The sequence below is a fragment of the Hydra vulgaris genome, chromosome 12 (genome assembly GCF_038396675.1).
Source record: "Hydra vulgaris chromosome 12, alternate assembly HydraT2T_AEP".
In the NCBI taxonomy this organism is placed as follows: domain Eukaryota; kingdom Metazoa; phylum Cnidaria; class Hydrozoa; order Anthoathecata; family Hydridae; genus Hydra; species Hydra vulgaris.
In genome coordinates, this window is record NC_088931.1 from 28,735,297 (window position 1) to 28,758,924 (window position 23,628).

Below are 23,628 nucleotides of genomic sequence, written 5' to 3' on the forward strand. Positions count from 1 at the left end.
CTCATTTATAAAAACAAAAATTAAAATTCTTACCCTCCTGTTTATTAATACCCCTTTCCTCTCCCCTTCCCTATCCTTTCCTATCTCCCCTCATTCATTATATGTGAACAACTTGATTTGTGTAATGATTGAAAGAGTTTAACAAGATTAGGCTAAATTTTGCTTGATTATGTAAAGGAACAGCTTTAGAGCTGCAGTAATTTACCGTGGTTGTTTTGCGCTTAGTTTTATAGCGGAAACCTGAGCAAAGCGTCTAGTGTCTGAAAGCTTGTAAAGCAAGAACTTCGATCTAGCAGGACCGCAGTTAAAAACAAAAAGATCTTAGATTTTTATTTATCACAATAATCAATGAAACTTATACATAAAAAGTTTAATATTGATGAAGGAAAGCAATACCAGACTTTCATATGCTGACGATTGACATAGCTGCAGCGGAGTAAAAAATACTTTTATAAGAGTTTACTGTAGGTACATCAAATACATTACATACCTGCCATTTACAATGTGGTTTTTAAAAAAGTGCTTACGTTCTGGGTAACCTTTGATTTGGTGGGGTAAACCTTAAGCTTAAACTGGTCATTTTTCTAAAAAGTATATGCTGAGTTAGGTGAGAAAGCGTAAACGCACCAACTCTTGTTAACTTGGTTTTAAACAACCTTCTAATTTCTTCAACAGTGGTTTTCTGCGACAAGATGGTTATATTTTTGTTTTAAATCATTTATTTCTTTAACAATTTATTAAAGAAATAAATTATTTAAAACTATAAATAGCACATCACCAAGTAAATTTATTTTATACCTCAAACAAAAACGACTTTTTTACTTTTTTTGTAATTAAAACCTCATTATAATTTTTTTGTCTTCGTCTTCTGGCACCCCTAATATCTTGGCGCCCGGGGCACGTATGTCACTCCCTCTCGGCGGCCTTGCTGTTGGGTTTGAGACATTGGTATTGTACAGCATTTAAATTATCTACATTCATTACATAGAGATTGCATCAATTTACAATATCGACAAAAAAGTTTTTCTTGCAAAACAAAAAAATTGCGATAAAGTGAATGAGCTTTATTCTTACCTAAGAAAAAGTAATACTAATTAAACTAAATGAACGATAAAGTAAATATGTAAAGATATGTAAAACTTACTGAAAAAGAATCAAAACTATAGTTGGATTTAAAATTATAGACAACCACGTATGTATGGTATTCAAAAAGTTCAAAGTTTTATATATAATCATCATGATGTCAGTGTAAACATTGAAAAAAAAGACAATTGTTTTTAAAACCGTTTCTTTCTGAAATATTAAAATAAAAATGAGTTTTTAATTATAACTGCAATCTAGTCTAGAACCGTGGTCGATGAAAAGTTTAAAAAATTTTTTCGAAAGTAATTGAGTTTACTCAAAAGTTTACTTTGTTTTTTTCTTGTTTATACTTGTTTCTTTTTAAATATTATTTTTGATAATTGTTTCTTTTTAAATATTATCTTTGATAAAATTTGATAAAAAGTTATTTTATATGACCAGATAATTGCTTAAGTTAATTGTTTGATTATTGAATAGCAGGTGTGAGTAAATCCATTTTTGCTTGTTTTTTCTTTTTTTAATTTCATGAAGTTATTAAAATATAAACGCACATTTGGCACCAAAATATCAAAATTTTTATTTTGAAAGCAGTAAAAATTGTTAAATATTAATTTGACTTAATTACTACTTATTTTTTGTTTAATTCAAATTTATTCTACTTACAAAACTTGATTTTACTTTCGACGACACAACTTTTAACTATATATGGCCAGTAATATACCGTAAGATTGGGTGGCTTTGGCCCTACCGTAAGATTGGGATGACTTTAGCCCAAGCAAAATTTTTGTTTAAAAATGGTTTAAAATCGATACCTTACGGTATGTCGGTTAATGTTTTGTAGCAAATTGTGGGAAATTTATTATTTATTTAGTCTAACTTAGTTTACTTAACTCGAGTCTTTGTGATATTGTTGTAAGTTGCACTTTAGAAGAAGCACCTAAAATCCGAATTTTTTTAGGTGTGTAAACTTTTACATCGATAGCAGTACCTGGAGAAAGTTTTTTATTGGAATATACACTGAATTAATTTTAAACCATTAGTGTTTGATTCTATCTTGTTTTGAAAGCTTAACAATTTATTACTTTTTTGCAATTGAGATTAAAAAAAAAATAGGTTGTCTTTGGCCCACTACATAGGGTGACATTGGCCCGGGGTAAAGTCACCCCATGTATTAGAGTAAACCTTTTTTAGTGATCATTTATAGATATTATGGTAGTTATTATGTTGGAATGATAAATTTTGTAGTAGTAATGCAATAGAGAATCAGTATAACAGTTTGTATTAGTAAATAGCGAAATTTGTTTAGTTCTTAGTTTAAATATGCCACAAAATTATAAGCCAAATCGTGGAAAAAGAAAATATGTTACTTATACTTTAGAACAGTTAGACAATGCATTAAAAGATTTAAAGAATGGTTTAATTACTCAACGACAAGCAGCTTTGAAATACGATATACCAAGATAAACATTAAAAAATAAAATAAAACAGACATATCCTTAAAAGTATCGTGGTCAGCAAATATTTACATCAAAAGAAGAAGACATGTTTAAGACATATGCAATAAAATCATCTGAGTTTGGTTTTCCTGTTGATAAATATGATTTAAGATGCATAGAAAAAGGGTATTTAGAGAAAAAAGGCGTCGTTAAACCTCAGTTCAAAAATAATTTTCCAGGTGGCGATTGGATTCGATCTTTTTTAAAAAGAAATCCAGAACTCACAGTAAGATTTGCAAGCAACATAAAGCGAAACAGAGCAGAAATAGGAAAGACTGTGATTGATAACTACTTTATAAATCTATCAAATGAAATAAGTAATATATCACCTGATAATATATGGAATTATGATGAAACCAATGTTTTGTGGCAATGCTAATGGTGAATTGCTACCACCTTATGTTGTTTACAAAGCTGAGTCGTTATGGAATACATGGATGGAACATGGGCCACCAAAGCACGTTATAACAGATCAAAAAGTGGTTGGTTTGACTCAACATGTTTTGAGGACTGGTTTTTCTCTTTACTTCTTCCAAGACTTAAGAAGGCTCAAGGAAGAAGTGTCATTATAGGTGATAACGTATCTTCATATTTGAGCATTGCAGAACTGGATGCATGTCAAAGCAATAACAGGATTTGTGGCATTACCAGCAAACTCTACACATCTCACGCAGCCATTAGATGTTGCCTACTTTAGACCTATGAAGATTAACTGGCGCAAAATATTATGTGAATGGAAGGAGAAAGGAAAAGGAAGGAGAATTGCTTCTCTTCCTAAAGATGAATTTCGTAGACTTTTAGACCGTTTAAATACCAACTTAAATGAACATGGGAATGATAACCTAAGAGCTGGTTTTCGCAAAAATGGAATTTTTCCATTAGACAAGTCTCAAGTGCTTTCACGACTACCATGTTGTAATGTAGGTTTAGACACAACTACTGATTTAGTGAGCCAATAATTTTTAGATCATTTATGTAAGTCACTGGATGATCCCTCAGATGGTTCTAAAAAACCAAAGCGACGTAAAGTATGTGCTGTCCCAGGTAAAAGCTTATGTTCAACAGATATATCATCTTGTGTTATAAATGAAAATAATAGATTAAATTCAAATAATGTAGATACACCTATCAGTATTATAAATACAATTGAGACCAATAACATTGACTTTGCTGACCCAAGTACAAATACTGGCACTACTGAGACTTCTAATCTAATTTTTGCGGATGTAAGTTTAGTCGTAGAAAGTCATACAGAATCTTTAGATCATTCAGCATTAGGCAAAAAGAACTTTCAAAATATTGATAAAACAAAAAATGTTTGTAAAAAGGAGAAATTGTTAAATCTTGTAGAGAATTGTTATGTAATTGTTAAATGCAATGGAGAGTTAAATCGTGGACAGATTTGTTTATTTATTTTGAATTATTTATATTTAGCTAATCAAATAGTAAACTTTATAACTAATTATTTTAATAACTAATATTATTTAATGTAATAACTATTGAATAATTTTAAAGTAACTTTCGAAATTTTTTTTTCTGCATATAAAAAAATTAAGAAAAAATGGAGCAAAAATTACTATTATGAAAAAAAATGGACTTAACTGGAAATGGTCACTACCAGCAGTGCAACTTTTTTTTTCCCAGTCTGAAATAGTCGATTTTATTGAGGAACCAAAGAAAATTTCGAAAAGAGGAATTTATTCAGTTCCAGAACTTTTTCACTAAATTTTATAAAACATTTATTTAGTCATTTTTGTTTACTTTATACCTAAACTGTTTTGTTTACTTGGTACCTATACTTGTTTAGTTTGTACCTATATTTTATTTACTGTATACAAGAACTTTGTTACTAAATCTTTTTTTGTCACTTTATTTTTGTAAATTTATTTTCTTTGCCTAAAATTTGTTGTTTTTATTGTTGTTTTGCTTCTTTTAGTCCCTTTTTACAGGGTTGGGCCAAAGTCACCCTAACACACTTTGGCCCACCATTTAAACCACCCAAAAGATACTTCAGGTAAATAATTTTCAAATGGGAGACAGATAGTTCTAACTGTCCTTTCTATGTACTTCTAATAGTACTTAGTGTTTGAGGAAATAACTTTGTGGCTTTCATGCAATAGACATTGAGGTGCAAAATGGGCCAAAGCCACCCAATCTTACGGTACATCGCAAAATTATCAACAGACTTTTTTCAGTGTTTAATTGCCATCTATATGCTGCCTATCCAAATATACAACTAAATGAATGTTAATGAAGCTTTAGATAACGCTTATAACAACATATTACATTTATTTAGAAACAGCAGTTTTTTTAAAAGTAAAAAGATATAGGAAGAAAAAAATCCCCCCCCCCCAAAAAAAACAAACAACAACAACGTCTTAACTTGTCTTAACTTGGTTTTATTGCATTTTTTAAAGCTTCTTTCTTTTTCCAATATTCATCAATTAACTTTTTATCAACATTTTTGTTTTTTTCATTTATACTTTTCCAGATCATGTCCAGCTCTTCGATCGATTTTACTTTTTTTATTGTTCTTGAAAAATTCATTGTATCTGCCATTGCTTTTGTTATAGTTTTACAGCCATCTACTAAGCATAAATTTCCGACTCTGTTCAAATTAACTAATTTTGGAAAAAAATTAAAACCTGCAAGTTTTTCTAAATCTTCCAATTTAACTTGATAATCTAATAGCGTTTTTTCGTCTGATATTGGTTGATTAGGAATGATAAATGCTCCAATTGCTCGTGGTTTATTATTGTTTTCAACTAGTATTACTTTATATAAATGAGTAGGGACAGCCACCTCATTTTTACCAATAACCTAGAAAAAAACTTCAAACTATTTGTATTGTTAGATTAGCATTAACAATTTAAACAAAAAATGTCAAAAAAGAAAGTGCAAAATAGAAATTAAAATTATACCTCATAAGGGCACTATAAAAAATGTTGTGGTAAGAATATTCTTGATCAAAATATCAAAAATCATAATTAAAACCTGGCACACCTAAACCCATTTGTCAAGTAAACGTCAATGAAAATAACCTAAATAATAACCTAATACAAAAAAGTATATTTACAGTCCTTTTGCCTTCATTAATTGCTTTATAAAGTATATGATTTACCTAGGGGTTATCTTAATTAAAGTTTTGCCGCCTGTTTTCTTGTGCATTAATTTTTTTTGGCAATTTTTGTGCTTTTAATCTCTCTAATTTATATTACTATTGACTGTATATATTATTTACTATGTAATATGATGTTTAGTAACCACTGGTATAAACTAGCCATTTTTTTTTAAAGATATAAATTTGGCAACATCTTCAAAATTGTTTTTAATCTTTAACACCTTTACATACTCACATGATTTCCTTTTTTTTTAAATTTTACCAAGAAAATTTTAACAACAAATTTTTATTTGTGTTGATTTTTAAAATGCTTATTTTTGAAAAATATTAATAAACAAATTATTTTATTTTTCTTAAATTACCATTAACCAGATTTTGGTTTGATTTACATATTTTATTCCCAACATAGTTCAGGGTTCAATTAAACGGTTGACATTGGACATTGTCCGGCTAAAACCTCAGATTGTCCGCTCAATTTACAAAGTAATCGAACATTTTGAACGACGCGAATTCTGCAAAATGAAGTTTGTACAGGAATGGCGTGCGATCGAACGCGTTTGCTGATCAAGCAAATGATTTTTTTTGTTTACAAATTGACCACGACCGTTTAGATCTTTTTATGATTTAAACGTTTCAACGTTTTTATGAGTTGAACGCTGAAACAGTTTTACAAATTACTTCGATTGATTGTTTTACAAACGAACAAATTTATTTACTATTGAAAAGAAAAAAAAAAAAATTTTAATTTGTAAACACTTTTTTTAAAAAGTTGCAAAAAAAAAAAATTGTTTAAAAAAATAACGTTATAATCATTTCTTCTTTAATTAGTATGTCAAGTTTTAGAAAAATTTTTTTTTAAACATTTCTTTGTTAAAATAGAAACAAAATATAATTAAATCAATTAAAATAGGAAGATTTAATTTAACTTATTCATAATTTAAAGTAATTTAAATATTATTTTAAAAGATTTTTAGAACATGGTGAAATAGTTTTAAACGTTTAAAGTTATTATAAAAAATACGTACCTAATAAAAAAATTTAAATAACATTTAATTTATACATAACGCGTTTATTTTAAACGATCATTATAATTAATTTTTGACTTTATTTTATTAAAGGGGTCGTCCATAAATTACGTCACGCTATAAGGAGGAGGAGGAGGGGGGTTATTGGTTTGTGACGACTCATACAAAACTTGCTTCTTAAGTGTAACAACTTTGTGACGAGAGGGAGGGAGGGGGGATGGGTCCATAACGGTCGAAAATTACGTGACGTAATTTATGGACGACCCCTAAAGCCTTTGCGTAAAATAAACTTTAAAAAAGTACAACGATTAAAAGTTATTCGTAACAATTTTTTTAATTACATATAGATTGTTAAAACTTCAAAACAGCCGTTATGAAATTGTAATGAAGAAAAATAATAAGCGTTGTTGCTACAGCGTGAAATTATAAGCCTATTTAAAAAAACGTGCAAATTTAATTGAAACTATTTAATAAAAAACAAAAATTTCCATAAAACCGTAAAAATTTGATGGAACACTGTCCGACCGAAACAAGTTTTGATCGAACATTTTATCCGTGACTTTATAAAAAATTAAATTGAGCCCTGATAGTTTAACATTAAAAAAATACAGAGGGGACACTATAATGTTGCTTATCCATTAAAAAGAAAAAATATATATAGACCATTTATTTGGTATTTTTATAACAGACCTGATACTTGATGAACTTTGGTTCATTTTGAGAAGTATTTTCAGATAAAAAGAGAGGACCAGATATCACATATACATCAGAAAACCGCTTTGATAGTGATCTACAATATGCTTCAAGACGATACCAAAAACCAACATTATTTTCAAAATTTTGAGGTACAATATTAGATAATAAAAAAGACTCTTTCATTGATGATGAATTTCTTTTTGAATCCGCTAAAACGTTAAAAAAAAATTTAATATAATGTAATGTACTAAAACCTAAGATATAAATATTATTGCCTTATTTAAAAAAAAAATCTCAAGAAACAGGAATTTTATAATATATAGTAATAGAAGACAAATCACTTCTCACATTCTGTTAATGGAGTCTATTGTCATAATTAAATATTTAATAACAGTGAAAATAAAGAACTGAAAAAACTATTAAAAAAATAACCCTGATATAAGTTGCTTTAAATTAACTAATATTATTTTGATTAAAAAAAAAACATTTTTAACTTTAACTTTTAACATATAAAATATAAATATTATGAAAAAAAAAACCATACGTACAAAAAACTTTTTTTTTTGCAATAAACTATAAACAAATATATTTAAGTTTGGATTCTTTGAATTTAAATTCTTGATCTATGTAAAAAAATATAAAGAAATTATCATGTTTCTATACTCAAAAACTGTGCAGCAATTATAAAGAAATATGTGCAAAAAATAACATAAAGAAATAACTTAATAAAAATAATTTTTGAGATATTATTTATTTAAAAAATATTATCCAAGATTATAGTATATGAGTTAAAAAAAATTTTAATACAAACCCGCAGGAATCATGTGACCTCTAGTGTAACCGCTGTTTAAAAAATCTTCATTGGTTGCACGAAACTTTTCTGGTACATTCACATCAGTTTTAAAAGTAAAACTACTTCGGTCTGCTAATCCAGTTAACTTTTCCTTTGTTATATGTTGGGCGACCCACAAAGGAACTTTTCTTGAACAGTCATACTGCACAACATGATTACTATAAACAAGTGTACTTGGTGATTGAGGTAAACCATATCGTAAAAGTGGTTTTGTTGAGGGACTAAATATTTCTTCATTAACGGAGAAATCTGGGATATTACCTTCATGTGAATTGGATTTAAATCTAAAATTTTAAAACCATATATATATATACACACAAACACAAAGAGTTAAATCAGTGCAAACCAATCGCCATTTTTTTGGACACTGATAAAAAAAAGTGTGAAATAAAATAAAGAAAAGATATTATATTTAGATAAAAACAAGAACATGAAGATAATTTTTTTAACCCACTATTAACTTTTAAGATACCCTTTATTAAAATATAACTACAACTTATATTATATACATAAGATATCAACTAAACAATACCAACTTTGTAATATAACTTCTAGTTCTCATTCTTTGAATATCAATAAAAATGAAAATTTGTATGGCAATCAAGGCAAAGCAAACATGGTGCATCAAAAAAAGTGAAAAACATGCTTTTAAACTCAATGGTTACAATAAAAAAATACAAAATACAGTAAATAATTGCTGTAAAACTGTCAAACATTGTACAATACCATTTGTGTAATACAAAGCAAAATATTAGACCTAAGCAGGATTTATATAAAAACATATAGATTAGAGGCATGCATATGTTAGATCAAGATTGATGTATCGTGTCAAACTAAGCAGAATGGATATGTTGTAAAGATAGCATAAACTTGATTTGTATTGCAAATCATATATCCAATGTCAATAGACTGAAAAAATTGATAGCTTTCTCAGAAACAAAAATCCATTATTATCATCAATATGATTGTCAGCATTTAATACCAACATACACATTAACAACAACACACCTTAAACATTTAAACCTCTACTTAAGGTATATTTTTTCAAAAACTTTCAATTCTTTGTTAAGAAATACGAGAAAAAAAAAGTCAAAAAAGTCTTTATTCCAAAAAGTAATTGAGCATCATATTGACAAAAATGCTAAAAAATCTGGATTAAATGTCAAAAGCAATAAACTCCAATATATTTGATTCATTAATATCCATATTGACTTATACCAATTGCAACATGTTATATATGTGCATTTCTTCAATAACAACCTGCTTTTGTTATTTCAATCCACCTGACGTAATACTAATCACCAGATGTGACGATAGACTTCCAGAAAAATGACTTTTTTATTCAAAACAGTTTTAAAAAAAATGAAAATATAAAAAAATTTACTGCATATCGTAGCAAAACAAATACTCATAATCACTTAAAAAGATATAAACCCCTTGAAAAAGTTTTACCCTTAAGATTAAATTTTCGATAAATGTAAATTTTATAGATATTTATTAATAATCTCTAAACCTTAATCCAAAAACTGTTTGACTCAAGTAATGTTGTAGATTTACAAATGGCTCTAAAATACTTTCTTCAAATCTTACAAAATATTATATATAGATTTTTAAATTTATTTCAGACTGAAAGAAATACTCACTTTATAGGTAAATCAATGTAAGAAACTATTTCTTTTACTCCACTACCTATTACAAGACCCGCTAAAAATGATATCGTTTGGCTTATCTTACTTGGGTGGCGAAACACTTTGCGGTTTGAAAACCATTTAAAGTTTGCGGCCATCACTATTGTATGCTTAAGCAAGTAAGATTTATCTATTTTTTTACAAATTAATCAATTAATTATTTAAACTGTAATTTTCCTAATTACTTTGAATGTATATATACATATTTATTAGTATAAAGTTAACGTTACATTTTTATTGCGAAAAATTGCCTAATTTATAAAATAAAAATTAATTTAAATATTAGTTCGAAGACACGAGGTGACCCATAATGGCACCCGATTACATATCGAGCTAAAAAAAAAGTCTCTTGTATTCTTCTGAAGGTCTAACACGTTCATTTACTATCATTTACTAATCTACATTTTTATTTTTATCGAAAATACACAAACTAATTGATGAAGAGTTAAAGCTGTCAGATTGTTTGTGATATTTAAGATAAACCTTCTATAATTTGATTATTTTTCTCGAAGCATGATTTTAAAACTTCGGAAAGCTATGAAATCGAGTTATTATCCTGTTATTTCAAAATAATTGTGTTCTTTATTTGTTTTATTGCCAACATAGTTTTATATATTCTACTGTTTGTGTATCCATTGTATCATTTTATATTCTATATTTTATATTTAAAATATTTAAACAGGAAGACTTGTAAAGATGAGTTTTAGAGGACGAGGTGGTGGCAGAGGAGGAGGTGGAAGGGGAGGTGGACGTGGTGGTTTTGGACGTGGTGGTGGTAATTTTCGCCAATTTGATACTGGCCCTCCTGAAAAAGTAACAGGTAAATATTTACTTTTTCTTTAAAATATAAACTTTTGCTTTCTTATTTTTATTTCTTTTTTGGTTCTTTTCAAAGAAAAACTTTTTTATATAGTACTTAAGATATTTTATTAAACATTAAACTAAAATGCTTTAAATAGTTTTTAATTGTAAACATCTATAAATGTATAATCAAATGGATGTAATATAAACACAATAAAAGCCATCTAAAGGAGGTTTTTGCTTCCTTCAGTTTAAATTTTTTAATTCAATTTATTAATTGTGTAGTTAATTTCTGGAATGGCCTTCCATCCATTCTATGTTTATGTGTTGTGTGGGAACTAGCAGCTTATTAAGTATTTTAAAGGTAATTGATGATCGTAAATACCCTCTTGTCCTTTCAGTCCTGCTGTCTCGTCAGTCCTGTTATAATGTTTATGACACCTGTTATGACAATGCTGCATACAATTAAGATAAATGCTATGCATGATTATGGCACTTGTTATAATGAAATCATGACTCATGATTATGAGACGCAGCTATTCCACGATTGTCACAGCATGGCAAGCATTTTTATTTTTGTATTAAGCTTTTAATAATCTATTATTAAAAAAGGTATAAAAAGTTAAATTTTTCTATTTAATTAGCTCACATCATGTACCGTAAAAAACAAGAAAAAAAATTTGGTGGATATATTAGCCTCTCATTCATGCAAGAAAATATAAAACGTCACAACCTGACCAACATTTTCTCATTGTTTTTTCATTTTTAGATCAACACTGTGATTCGGCTAATATAGATAAACTGAATTATCAACTTGACATTAAACAAAAGTTTTTGACCTTACTCTTATAAGTTTTATAGCTAAATAAAAATTTTTTTTATAAAGTTTCAATCAGGTGCACCTTTAATTAATTAGTAGTAAACATCACAGCATGGCCACACAGTTTTGGGTATTTATAAACCAGGTTAATTGGCTGTTTTTTATAAATTTAAAACTTAGTATAGAGGTATAAGTCATGTAACAAGTCAATTTATAATTACATCTTAATAAAAATAGTTCTTCATAGTTATCCTTAGAACACGCCCATATTATATTAGTGTAACATATTATATCGCTGTCGTATATACAATGTTTTAATATTTTTTGGTGATTTTATCTGGAGATGTTAACTGTTTCACTAAATACTTTGCACTTGAATAGGGTTGCATTTCTATTGTTTTATTATTGTCTTGAATTTGGTGTGCATGAAATATTCCTGGTTTTGCTAGTGCTTTTGTGAATAACTCATCAATTTGATTTTTTTTTTTGTAATTGTAACATCTTCCATCGAAACAAAATAGACATTAAAATTAGTTTTATTTTTAACAGCTTTATGAAAAGTGATGGCATCAGTTATTGCTAATTTTCTCTGGATTATTTTTTGCATTGCTATTCTTTTAATGGTCCCACCAATAGCATCTACTGGTTTTTTTCTGTGAGAAGCAGCAAAAAAGTTAGAAAATAATTGTAAATCATGCTGTTTTTCCAACCAGGGTAGAATACAATAAAATGATTTTTAAATTAATTAATTGGTCCGTCTGTCCTAATCTGTAGTATTTTAACACTTGAAACATGAAACACTGGAAACATTCAACATGATCAGATAATAAATTATGAACAAATATAAGAATAGATTCTTTTGAATGGCTTAAATCATCTGAAACTATGACAGCTGATGAGCATAAATTTTAGTACCAAAATACAGTAGTAAACACAGTAACTTGCCTCTTGTGCCAATGTGCTGACCGCACTTCATTTTGCCACAAAGTTGATAAAATTTTCAGTAAAATCCACTTGAAGTATGGCGGTGTCTGGATTACTTTGAAGTTGGATCTTATGGTTGCAATATGTCTTTGATTGTTTCTGTTTGATAAAATAATGCCAAAGAAATAAAGGTAAAGATTTCGAAAAGGTGCTGTAAAGATCATTAATTCTTCCCTTTTTTTTAACTTTTAAATATATTCTTTTCTGTTACCTTCCACTATTTTCTCCCATTGGTACCATTTAATGGATCTATACTTGTCAATTTCATTAAAAACATAAAGATTATGAAACTTTACAGCATCTTTGCATGTTGTACACATAGTATTATAACAAATTTCTTTTTCACTATCACATACAATGCTTAGAGGAAATTCATGTGAAATAAAATGGAAAGTTTGAATCAATCTTGTGTAGGGCTTTAAGGATAAAGATTGTATTTTGATGTTGTTGACAACAACAAACGTTTCTTGCGATGGTGACAACAATAAACTTGTGGTGGGCGTAAACTTGCAAACTTTGATTTTCCAACTGATTTTTTGGAATAATCACCTTTAAAAGTTGCATAAGCTTCATTAACAGTCATAGACAAGTGGTGCTTTTACACAGTTTCTCTATTGTCCGTTAATCTCACCACAATGGTGTCTCATTTACCTTATGCTTGACTAAATATATCATCATGCTGGTAAAAATTAAGAACCAATTGTGCAGTTAAAGCATCTAATTTTTTTTCACTATGCATTTTTTCTGGGATATGGGTTTCATTAATTTTTGTTAAAAGTTTTTGTACAACTTTAGCCCTCTTTCCCTGTTATTTTGGTAGTGCCAACTTAACAGCTGTTCCAGGAGTGCTTGCAGATTTGTAAGGGGGTGATGTAGTAACTGCTTTTCTCCTTTTTGAATCTTTTTCTTTAACTGCTTTTTCACCAAATTTTTCTAGCTCCTTTTCACAATATATCTTTTAATGTTCAACATGCATAAGAGTCATATTAAACCCTTGAAAGTTAAACAAAAGCAACACTGGTTATGGAGATGCACATATTACATCTAGGGCTCAATGGAGTTACAACTATCCCTTTAAGAGGTTTTATGTACCCTAAAAGAGAGCCTCATGGATAGCTGAGCATTCATCCTCCAAATGTTGCCTATTTAGAACTTAATTTTATTTTGTAGTCTTAGTAGAAAATGTCAAAGAAAGTAGTCAGCACAATAATCTGGGTAATTAAAATTGATAAAAATTCAATTGATCTACTAGATAGAATTCTTATTGCTCTAAAATTTTAAATTCCTAATTTTGCTGGTTGTCTTAGAAATAAAACTATTGGTACCCTAATTGTCACAGCACAAAGTGGTCCTTAAAAACTTGATTTTTGGCCAAAATTAAAAAAAAAAAATCTGCAATTTTTTTTATTAATATTATAATTAAACACAACATTATCCAGGCTATTAAAAATATATATAGGTTTCATATTTTTTCTTGAAAGAAAAAACAATAACTGTATCCAAGAGCGATTAAAAATGATAAATTATTTCTTGCAAAACACAACATTTTTTCATTTATGTATAAATTTAAAACTATATGCACATTAGGGATATGAATTTTCTAAAATAAAGTTTCCAATATAAAAAACAGATGAACTTTGCTTTAAAGTAACTGAAAGGTCATTGGTTTTATTTAATTTTTGAAAAAGGTCACCCATCACGACCCTTGATTACACACCTATATATCAGTGATTTTTTTTTCTTCAAAAGTATATCAACAATGAATTGCTTAAATTTGATATACAAAAAACAACAATTTTTAATTAAAAATTGAAAAGGCCGTTTTTTATGACATTTTGTTTGCAATATATATATTTTTTTAATGTTTCAGTAGAAAAAATTATTAACTTTGAAATCACTATAAAATTCTGGTTCTTTTGAGACCCAAGTTGATATACTTAAGAAGAAAAAAAATTCACTGATATATAGGAACCAGTGTGTCAATCAAGGGTCATGGCAGGTGACCCTTTTTTACACACTGGTTCCTATATATCAGTGGTTTTATTTAATTTTACAAAAATTAAATAAAATCAATGACTTTAAAACCAAAGTTCATCTTTTTTTTATTGGAAACTGGTGATACCAAAAATTTACCAAAAAGTCAACACCCTAATGCACATATCAGGCCTTGTTAAGAAGCGCTACGCAGCTCGCATTTTGCTTGCGAAAAGGCGATTTGCCTACGCGTTCAGCAGTTTTGCGCTACGCAAAAACTTATATCTTTTAGAATATTTAAATTATCTTTTGATTACCGTTAACGTGACGTTTATTCAGAAGAAATAAAGTCGTAAGTAAAAGCATTTAACCGCAATTGTAAAATAATAGATTTTTTTGTTAAAGAAACAGTTTGTTTCATTTTTTTTTTTGTTATTAAAAATTAGTTAAAAAAAAAAGTTTTTTAAGTTTTATCTTAAGGAATTAAATATATAAATTCCTTTTAAATATAAAAATTATTTTTAGTCATAATAAGTTTAAAAAATGCACGATTTATTTTGATGTAAATATTTTATTAATAAGATATTTTGTTTATTGTTAATTCAATAACGTAAAGTTTTAATGACGTTCATTTAATTTATGAAAATAAATTATGATCACGAATATGTTATCGGCAACTGATAAATAACAAAAAAAAACTTTATTGTTTAAAAACATTATTAAAAAGAGTTCACAAATTAAATAAGAAAAAATGTATTAACAGTTAATAAAATAACCAAAAACCAAATATAAAATCATAAGAAAATAAACAAACATTTTACGTTTCATGAAAAAAATATTTTTTTCAAAATAAAATTTAGTTCATATTTGAAAAAAATTATAAAAATGATTTTTTTAATAAGAACTTAGATTTTATTTGTAACTTTTGTTATAGTGAGAAAAAAACAAACTGTTTGTATGATTTTTAACGCGTTAATAAAATAACTTTAATTACAATGCGGTACTTGAAAAGACGCTAGTGACGCAATGTAACTTCTAACGATGCAAAATAATTTGCTGATTGAGTTACTTAGAAATGCGCTACGCGTTTTCGCTACGCAGCGAAATCTCGTAACAAGGCCTGACATATGTATAGACTTTTTATAAACAAATGTTATAGTATAGAGTTTAATTAGAAATTAAAATTATTTTATTATTGTATATTTGCATAAGTTATTTATGTTTGAAATTAGCCTAAAATAAAAGTTTTTTCTTCAATTTCAACTTCTTCCTTAAACTAAAGTCCATATGTATGGACTTGATTGATATGGTTTTATTAAATCCTAATATACATATATTATTCACACAAAAAAAAAATCATCTGCACATGAAATTATTTAAACCAACTTCAAAGCTCCCAATATATACCTATTTTATGTTATTAAAAATACTAGTGTCTCTATTTTTATTTTATTTCTATAAATACATGCTGAAAAACTTTTTTTTTTTTCTTTATACAATTGTACTTGCTACCTAAATTATTAAAAATAGTTCAATTATTCATTTTTATTTTATTTTTATGAAATACTCCATATACTATTAAACTAGATCAAAATACTTTTAAAAATGTATATTTTAGTAAATTTAAAATCCATGTAAAATGCAAATTCCGCTATAAAAACATATTTATAGTATATTTTGGACATCTATTATCGCCTAATAATACCCAATTTATGACTAATTTTAGGAATTTTCGCTTGTGATTTTTATTATTTATTATTCAAAAATATTGATGAAAAACTTGTGAAAAATAAACGGAAGTCATCATCTCCAATTTTTAACTAAAATATTTAGTTTTGGCTTGATATGAAAAATATTTTTTTGTGGGGGAGGGGGGCATTACCCTTAAACCTCTCTCTTTTGCTGCAGCTCATACATATATATATATATATATATATATATATATATATATATATATATATATATATATATATATATCGCAGGCGTTGTTAAGAAGCGTTATGCAGCTCGCATTTTGCTTGCAAAAAGGCGATTTGCCTACGCGTTCAGCAGTTTTGCGCTACGCAAAAACTTATATCTTTTAGAATATTTAAATTATCTTTTGATTACCGTTAACGTGACGTTTATTCAGAAGAAATAAAGTCGTAAGTAAAAGCATTTAACCGCAATTGTAAACTAATAGATTTTTTGTTAAAGAAACAGTTTGTTTCATAATTTTTTTTGTTGTTGTTAAAAATTAGTTAAAAAAAAATAGTGTTTTAAGTTTTATCTTAAGGAATTAAATATATAAATTCCTTTTAAATATAAAAATTATTTTAAGTCATAATAGTTAAAAAAAATGCACGATTTATTTTGACGTAAATATTTTATTAATACGATATTTTGTTTATTGTTAATTCAATAACGTAAAGTTTTAATGATGTTTGTTTAATTTATGAAAATTAATTATGATCATGAATATGTTATCGGTAACTGATAAATAACAAAAAAAAACTCTTTATTGTTTAAAAACATTATTAGAAAGAGTTCACAAATTTAATAAGAAAAAATTTATTAACAGTTAATAAAATAACCAAAAACCAACTGCAAAATCATAAGAAAATAAACAAACATTATTTTACGTTTCATGAAAAAAATATTTTTTTCAAAATAAAATTTAGTTCATATTTGAAAAAAATAATAAAAATACTTGAAAAGATGCTAGTGACGCAATATAACTTCTAACGATGCAAAATATATTTGCTGAGTTGAGTTACTTAGAAATGCGTTACGCGTTTTCGCTCCACAGCGAAATCTCGTAACAAGGCATGATATATATATACATACAGAGCTTGTGATGAAGAAAATCGCCAACCGTGTTTTATATTACGCTTGTAAAATTATAATATGTTGTCATAGAGCGCAATTATGCGCGCTCGGGGTCAGGGCCGCAAGAGCAATCTTAAAGTTTAAAAATTGCGGAAGACTGTGTTTTTAAAAAGCTTTCTATTTGTTGTACAACTTTCATTTTTCAATGTTTGAAGTAGTATCTACAACAGCACATTTATACTACATCAACAATGTAGTTTTTATACTTCCCAACTTCTTGTTTTTTATTTGCGCCAGATCCCTATTATTATTAGATTAGGATTCTATAGAAAAAAAGAATGCTATAACATCGCTCAAAAAAAGGTTATTTTACTTAAGTTTTTTTATGTTAAGTTATTAATTTTTTTCTCTTTCATTTACATTTTTTTTCCAGTTAACATTTTTTTTAACTTTATCTTAGTTTAGTTTTTTTAGCGCATTTTTGAAATAATTCAACATTTAACATTAACATAACCTTATCATCAAGCAAATGTGTAAAAACTTGTTGGCCAAATTGTCGAAACTAAATATAATAACAGTGTGCAATAGTATGCCTTCCTGGTCAAGCCTGCAACAAATGACACTTTAGCCCAGTTTAAATTTAAGAAATTAGAATCTGGTAATTAAGAATTAAAATTCTTTATTTCAAAGATAATAAATTATTATTATCTTAGAGGATTTTGTCTTTATTCCATCACTTGAGGTTACACATCGCTCTTTTGAGGGTTTCTCGCTCTCACATCTTATTGCAGTAAGGTGAGATGCTTTGTTTTTCGATAATAACTTGCAGTGACAACGCTTTCTGAGAATTAAAATAAGATTTAAAAATATAAGCTTTTATAACTAAACGTGACTAAGAAGCATAACTTAGAATTTTATAGTTTTCAAATAAAGTGGGATAGCCCTAGATACACAAACTTCCCATACAATATAACAGCGTATTACTAATTATACAAGTTACTAATGCACTTACTCATACAACATTTAATAACAATGTATATCACTACTATAGCTTGTGTACCTGAATAATGGTTAATCTATTAACCTATATATATATTTATATATGTGTGTGTGTGTGTGTGTACTAAAGAAATTATTTTTAGCAAATTTTATATATAGTTATCATGGTTATATAAATAGCATTGTTATTTATGTATAATTAATATAGTTTTAATAAAAATACTTAGTGGAGGTTCTTTTTTCAAAACCTAAATATGATATAAACATTGTATGTTTTTTAATGTCTCTGTTAATTTTTTAGAAATTGGTGAATTCCTACATCCTTGTGAAAGCGATCTTGTCTTAAAATGCACAAATGACTTAGTGCCATACTTCAATGCACCTATTTATCTAGAAAATAAACAACAAATAGGCAAAGTAGATGAGATTTTTGGACCAATCACAGAATTCATATCTTTTCAGATTTTATTATGTAACTAAATCAAGCAGGTACAACTTTTAAGGTTTTTAGTTTTTCTCAGTCTCCAATGACTGCAATTTTTGCAAAAATGTAAGGCTTACTTATCTCTGTCAATAGTCAAATAAATTTTTTATTTAAAAAGAGATAAGTGCTGTTTAATTCCAATGTTGCATTCTTCATACCAGCATATTTGATTCTGGTTTAAAATACCCAGCGGTGGGAGGTGTATATGTCTTATCTAAAAAATTTATTTCAACACATACTAATTTTTAATATCTTGTATTATTTTTTTTATTTTATTTTTTGACATTTTAATTTCTAACTACTTCATGTATACCAAACAAAATTTGTTTATCTGCAATATAATTTGTTTACCTGCGATATATAATTTGTTTATCTGCAGTATTATTTGGTTACGCTAGTTTAACACAGGTTGTGATAATCTTTTAATACATGCTAAGGCTAATATATATTTGGATATAATTAGATAAATGTTTTTTTCTGATCATTGATCAGAAAAAAACATTTATCTTATGTTTATTTTATATTTGTAATATATTCTTTGACTGATTACAAACTTTTTCTCAGTTAAATTATCAGACGGAATGAATGCCTCATCATTTAAAAAGCTACAAAAGGTTTATTTTATCGGGTTTTTTTTATAATTTTTTTTAATTTTAAAGATAATTTTAAAGATAACTTTTTTTTTACTTTAGCTCTTTATTGATCCAAATAAACTCCTACCTTTATCAAGGTTTACACAGGCTGAAACGAGAGGTAAACGAGATAAATTTGATTTATCAAAACTTTTTAATATATTTTTAAATATAAAAAATTTCATTCATTTAGTTATTTAACTATATTTAAGTTTTGAATCTTTAGGTGGACGCGGTGGGGGACGTGGTGGGGGTAGAGGTGGAGGTGGCAGAGGCGGAGGTGGTAGAGGAGGAAGAGGTGGTGGTGGACGTGGTGGATTCAATTCAAGGGGAAGAGGTATTCTTTTTTCTGTAGTTATTTAGACTTTGTTTATTATATATTTAACTCAATATTTATTTTTTTATTGTAGGTGGTGGTGGACGTGGTTTTGGAGGTGGTTTTAGAGGTTAGTTTAATTTTAAGTTAAAATTATGTTTATATATAATATATATATATATATATATATATATATATATATATATATATATATATATATATATATATATATATATATATATATATATATATATATATATATATATATATCATTATTATTATATGTTATAAAATTTTATTTAATTGCACTGTAAGAAATACTCTTATTTGTGTTTTTTTTATGTGTAGGTCGCGGACGTGGACATTAAAAACTCAAAGGAACGCCAGAAATTTGAATTATAAATGTTTGTCAAGTCAAGAAACTGCGAATTTCGATGCGTTATGAAAGTGCGAACTTTAAACATTTTCTCATTATTTAGTTAACTCTTAAAATTAAAGTCAAGAAATGACAGAATTTTGCAATTTTCATTTTTAAATGAATGAAAACCTGGTTAATTTAAAGACATCAAACTGGTTGTAAAAATAGCTTTGTATAAAGACTTTTTTTTTATGAATATCATTATTATCGATAAGCATTGGAAGAGATAAAAATCAGACAGTTAAATTATTTATTTTTTCTCGGCGAAGATACTCTGATTGTTTTTAAAAATATTAAAAAGTAAAAATTTTAAAATAAAACTGGACCTTGGGTGCTTTCACAGGATATTTTTTCCTTTATTTCTATTAGTAAAATAGCCTTATTTAATTCAAAAAATACTAGCAAAATCAGGTTATAAAGCAAATGTTTATTTTTTTTTTTTTTTTTAAATGTTTATTTATTCATTATTTCAAAATTATTACTTAGTGCACTTTGATATTATTTATCTATGTTATATTATTGATAACACGATATTAATTTATCGTAATACTGTGGTATATCGCGTATATTTCGCGAAGATGGAAATTATTTTTCCTAATAAAATGGTACATTTGCAAAAGAGTTGTGAGGGTTTTAGGGATTAGTTCTTCTGTTATCATGAGTCGTCACTCAACTCTTTTGTGAATAATGTGCCCTTTTTTTAAGAAAATTATTTTTACTTATAAAATTGCCTTTTTATTAAAATATTAAATTGCATCGATTTTTTATTTAAGAAGTGAAAATTTTTTCATAAAACTTTTATTTTGTAGTTGAAAAAATTTTGTAGCTTTAATTTAGTACTCGTAGTGGCTAAGGTGCTTTTTAAGAAATTGCAGTTATTAGTTTAAAAAATCAAGATATTTTCGTTTAATAACTAGTCTGCGAGATTGCTTAAAGGGAAAACACCAAAAATCTTACTATGGCCTGTAAGCAATCTCTTAAAATTTATTTAAAATGTAATATACTTATCAAGCTTTTATGTTATAAATATAATTGGGGTATATTATGGAATCCTAACTTTAGCTTTAATTTCCAGTCCTGTGAAATCTCAAATTCTTGAGTGCTTTTTTAAAATGAGAACTTTACTCGGTGCTGAAATTATTTGCGCTATTGCAAACGCATTGTATGTTCCTCAAGGGAATAGAGAAAAAAAGAGCTACTACTACCAGCGCAATTTTTTGTTGTTAACTTTTACTTAGTTAACATTTTTTATTAATTTTGAGTAAAGAAACATGTTTATAAGGAAATTTATGAATTAAAACACTTTGTAAAAGTTCTAGCTCTTTTGATCTATAATCATATCCAAATTAAGTACGTCTCTAAATTTTATTTTAATAAAATTTGAAGCAAAACGTGAAAGAAACAAAGTGGTAATGCACAAGAAAGAAAAAAAGAAAAGGTTGTCATATGGGACCTTGTAGAATAAGAGATTTACAGAATTTGTAGAGTCAGATTGAAAATAGATATTGTTTTATCAAAGTTATTAGAAAAGTATACACTTATTTATTTTTGTAAAAGTAATATAAAACTTTATATCATTTTTAAATAATTCTTAAAAAAGTTTTGACTTATTATAATCTTTTGGCTCTATTTCAAATATTGAAATAAAAGAAAATCTTATTTAAGCAAAGAATTAAAAAATGCTTCTGGTATATTAAAAATTTTGTTATATTAGCGATTCTTATAAACAATAACAATGAAAAGACTAAATTTTATATCGAATGTACTGAATTTGAAGCTAAAAAATACAATTTTTAAAGGATTTACGTAACGAAATGAAAAAACCAAAGGAATTTGCAAAGAAAACTAAACTCTATTCACCACATGTCCAAAAATGCTCATAAATACTGTGTTGCGCAGGCTATTAAATCTGATGGCGTTGATCAACTCAGATACTAATTAAATCACAGGTGAATAGGACATGTTTGAGCTCACCGATAATAAAAAAAAAAAAATAGAATTCATAATGGCTGCCCCATTTACTGAATTCGGTGTCAAAAAAAATGGTCAATCGAGGAAATTGTTTAAAATTAAAATTTTTTATTTAACTGGTCTCAAGAATAAATAACTCAAATGTAAAGAAGATCTTTGTCAGTTATCCCCAAAATAATCACCGGTCATTTGTAGCAATTGAAATATTTTACCAATAATAACATTGTTTCTTCACCTTTGACATCTGACGTGCCATCACTTGGGTGATGGCACGTCAGATGTCAATTACGTGTTCACAAAATGTTAAACAAAAAGAAAAAATAATTAAAGCTTTATGGGCAGAAATACCAGATCTGAAAAACACACACAAAAAAATAAAATTACTGTGAGCAGATTTGTCACTTAAAGCTGATAAAAAAGCTTTGAAATGAAAAGCATAATTTAAGGCAACTCAAAACTAAGCATAATGCTGCTGTTTTTTACAAGTATCAGGGTAATTGCTAGTTTGGAGAATGATTTGCTCCAGATTAAGGAGGAAAGAAATATAATTATGCCAGAAGATGATAAAACATATTTATTACAAATAAGAATAATAGTTTATAATATGCTGTTAATATAACCAACAAGTAACATTCTATATCTTATGAGCAAAATAGGGTATTATATGGGTGTTATTTTTAATAATATTCCTCATCGAAGTACTGTTGAGCAAAGAGCTCGTGAACTTGGCAGTATTCCAGATTTGCAAGCAGCAGAGTGGGCTATGCATAATAATAATCCTACTCTTGGGTTTGATGCTACAACACAAGAAAGTGTCCACATTAATAGCATTAACTTAACATCTTAAGATAAATGTCTTGTGTTTGCTCTAGATCAGTAGCCAGGAGGAGCAGCATTTGATTATGAAAGTCATTTATGCATTTCAATTGATTATATGGCATTTGTTTATTCAGATTTTTACCAAAGTAGCTTTGATGAATGTCATAACTCGATTATTGAAAATATATCTAATACAATGTCAGACAGAGTTGCAGTCAACCATCTTACTATAAGCAAAGTTTGTGCAACCTGGGGCAAGAATTTGAATGCTGAACTGCCATTTGCACCCTCTTGACACAATTGCAGTTTCATGTCGCTTGAGTGTGCAGTTTCATGTCGCTTGAATGTTCTCTTGAGTGTGAGAGTTGTTAGTTATTTGGAAATAATTGAATGGCAGTTAAAATTGTTTTAGCCATGAACAAAATGAGGTTTATAGATGTCAAAGGTGATCCGAAAGGATTTGTAAATTTTTTAAATAAAAACGATCTACTACGAAGTGTTATTCCTAGATATCATGGAAATCGGCTTCATATTCTTTTTCATAATTGTTTCATTTTTATGAAGCATTACAGTAAGTTTAAAAATTTCCTCACTGTTGGAACAGTAAAATGTAAAAGTTTGCTATTCTAAGAGAGGCATT

At 27.4% G+C, this 23,628-nt stretch overlaps 2 protein-coding genes across 3 annotated transcripts; one reads left to right on the forward strand and one right to left on the reverse strand.

The window, feature by feature from the left end:
• Nucleotides 1-4,957: 4,957 nt before the first annotated feature.
• On the reverse strand, nucleotides 4,958-10,060 carry LOC100206816 (nuclease EXOG, mitochondrial). The gene is made up of 4 exons (XM_065812827.1): nucleotides 9,918-10,060; nucleotides 8,233-8,558; nucleotides 7,416-7,630; nucleotides 4,958-5,399 (listed from the first exon to the last, which is right to left on the reverse strand). Exons 1-4 carry the CDS (start codon nucleotides 10,058-10,060, stop codon nucleotides 4,968-4,970), a joined length of 1,116 nt encoding a protein of 371 aa, XP_065668899.1. The 3' UTR covers nucleotides 4,958-4,967.
• Nucleotides 9,962-20,444, forward strand: LOC100210488 (H/ACA ribonucleoprotein complex subunit 1). 2 transcript variants are annotated; one of them, XM_065812828.1, is made up of 8 exons: nucleotides 9,962-10,081; nucleotides 10,645-10,782; nucleotides 18,650-18,797; nucleotides 19,386-19,446; nucleotides 19,525-19,585; nucleotides 19,691-19,801; nucleotides 19,875-19,910; nucleotides 20,129-20,444. In XM_065812828.1, exons 2-8 carry the CDS (start codon nucleotides 10,659-10,661, stop codon nucleotides 20,146-20,148), a joined length of 561 nt encoding a protein of 186 aa, XP_065668900.1. In that variant the 5' UTR covers nucleotides 9,962-10,081; nucleotides 10,645-10,658; the 3' UTR covers nucleotides 20,149-20,444. The 2 variants fall into 2 exon arrangements, with proteins under 2 accessions (XP_065668900.1, XP_065668901.1); XM_065812829.1 differs by lacking the exon at nucleotides 9,962-10,081 and adding an exon at nucleotides 10,252-10,327.
• Nucleotides 20,445-23,628: the final 3,184 nt, after the last annotated feature.

Bases quoted from the DNA above. Each gene is read 5' to 3' on its own strand.
- LOC100210488 (XM_065812828.1), top strand. From the start codon at position 10,659: ATGAGTTTTAGAGGACGAGGTGGTGGCAGAGGAGGAGGTGGAAGGGGA. The intron at 19,802-19,874 runs GTATTCTTTTTT...TTTTTATTGTAG, and splicing joins ATTCAATTCAAGGGGAAGAG to GTGGTGGTGGACGTGGTTTT. The intron at 19,911-20,128 runs GTTAGTTTAATT...TTTTATGTGTAG, and splicing joins TTTTGGAGGTGGTTTTAGAG to GTCGCGGACGTGGACATTAA.
- LOC100206816 (XM_065812827.1), bottom strand. From the start codon at position 10,060: ATGGCCGCAAACTTTAAATGGTTTTCAAACCGCAAAGTGTTTCGCCAC. The intron at 8,559-9,917 runs GTGAGTATTTCT...TTAAAATTTTAG, and splicing joins TACATTGATTTACCTATAAA to ATTTAAATCCAATTCACATG. The intron at 5,400-7,415 runs GTCTGTTATAAA...GTTTTTTTCTAG, and splicing joins CAAAGTTCATCAAGTATCAG to GTTATTGGTAAAAATGAGGT.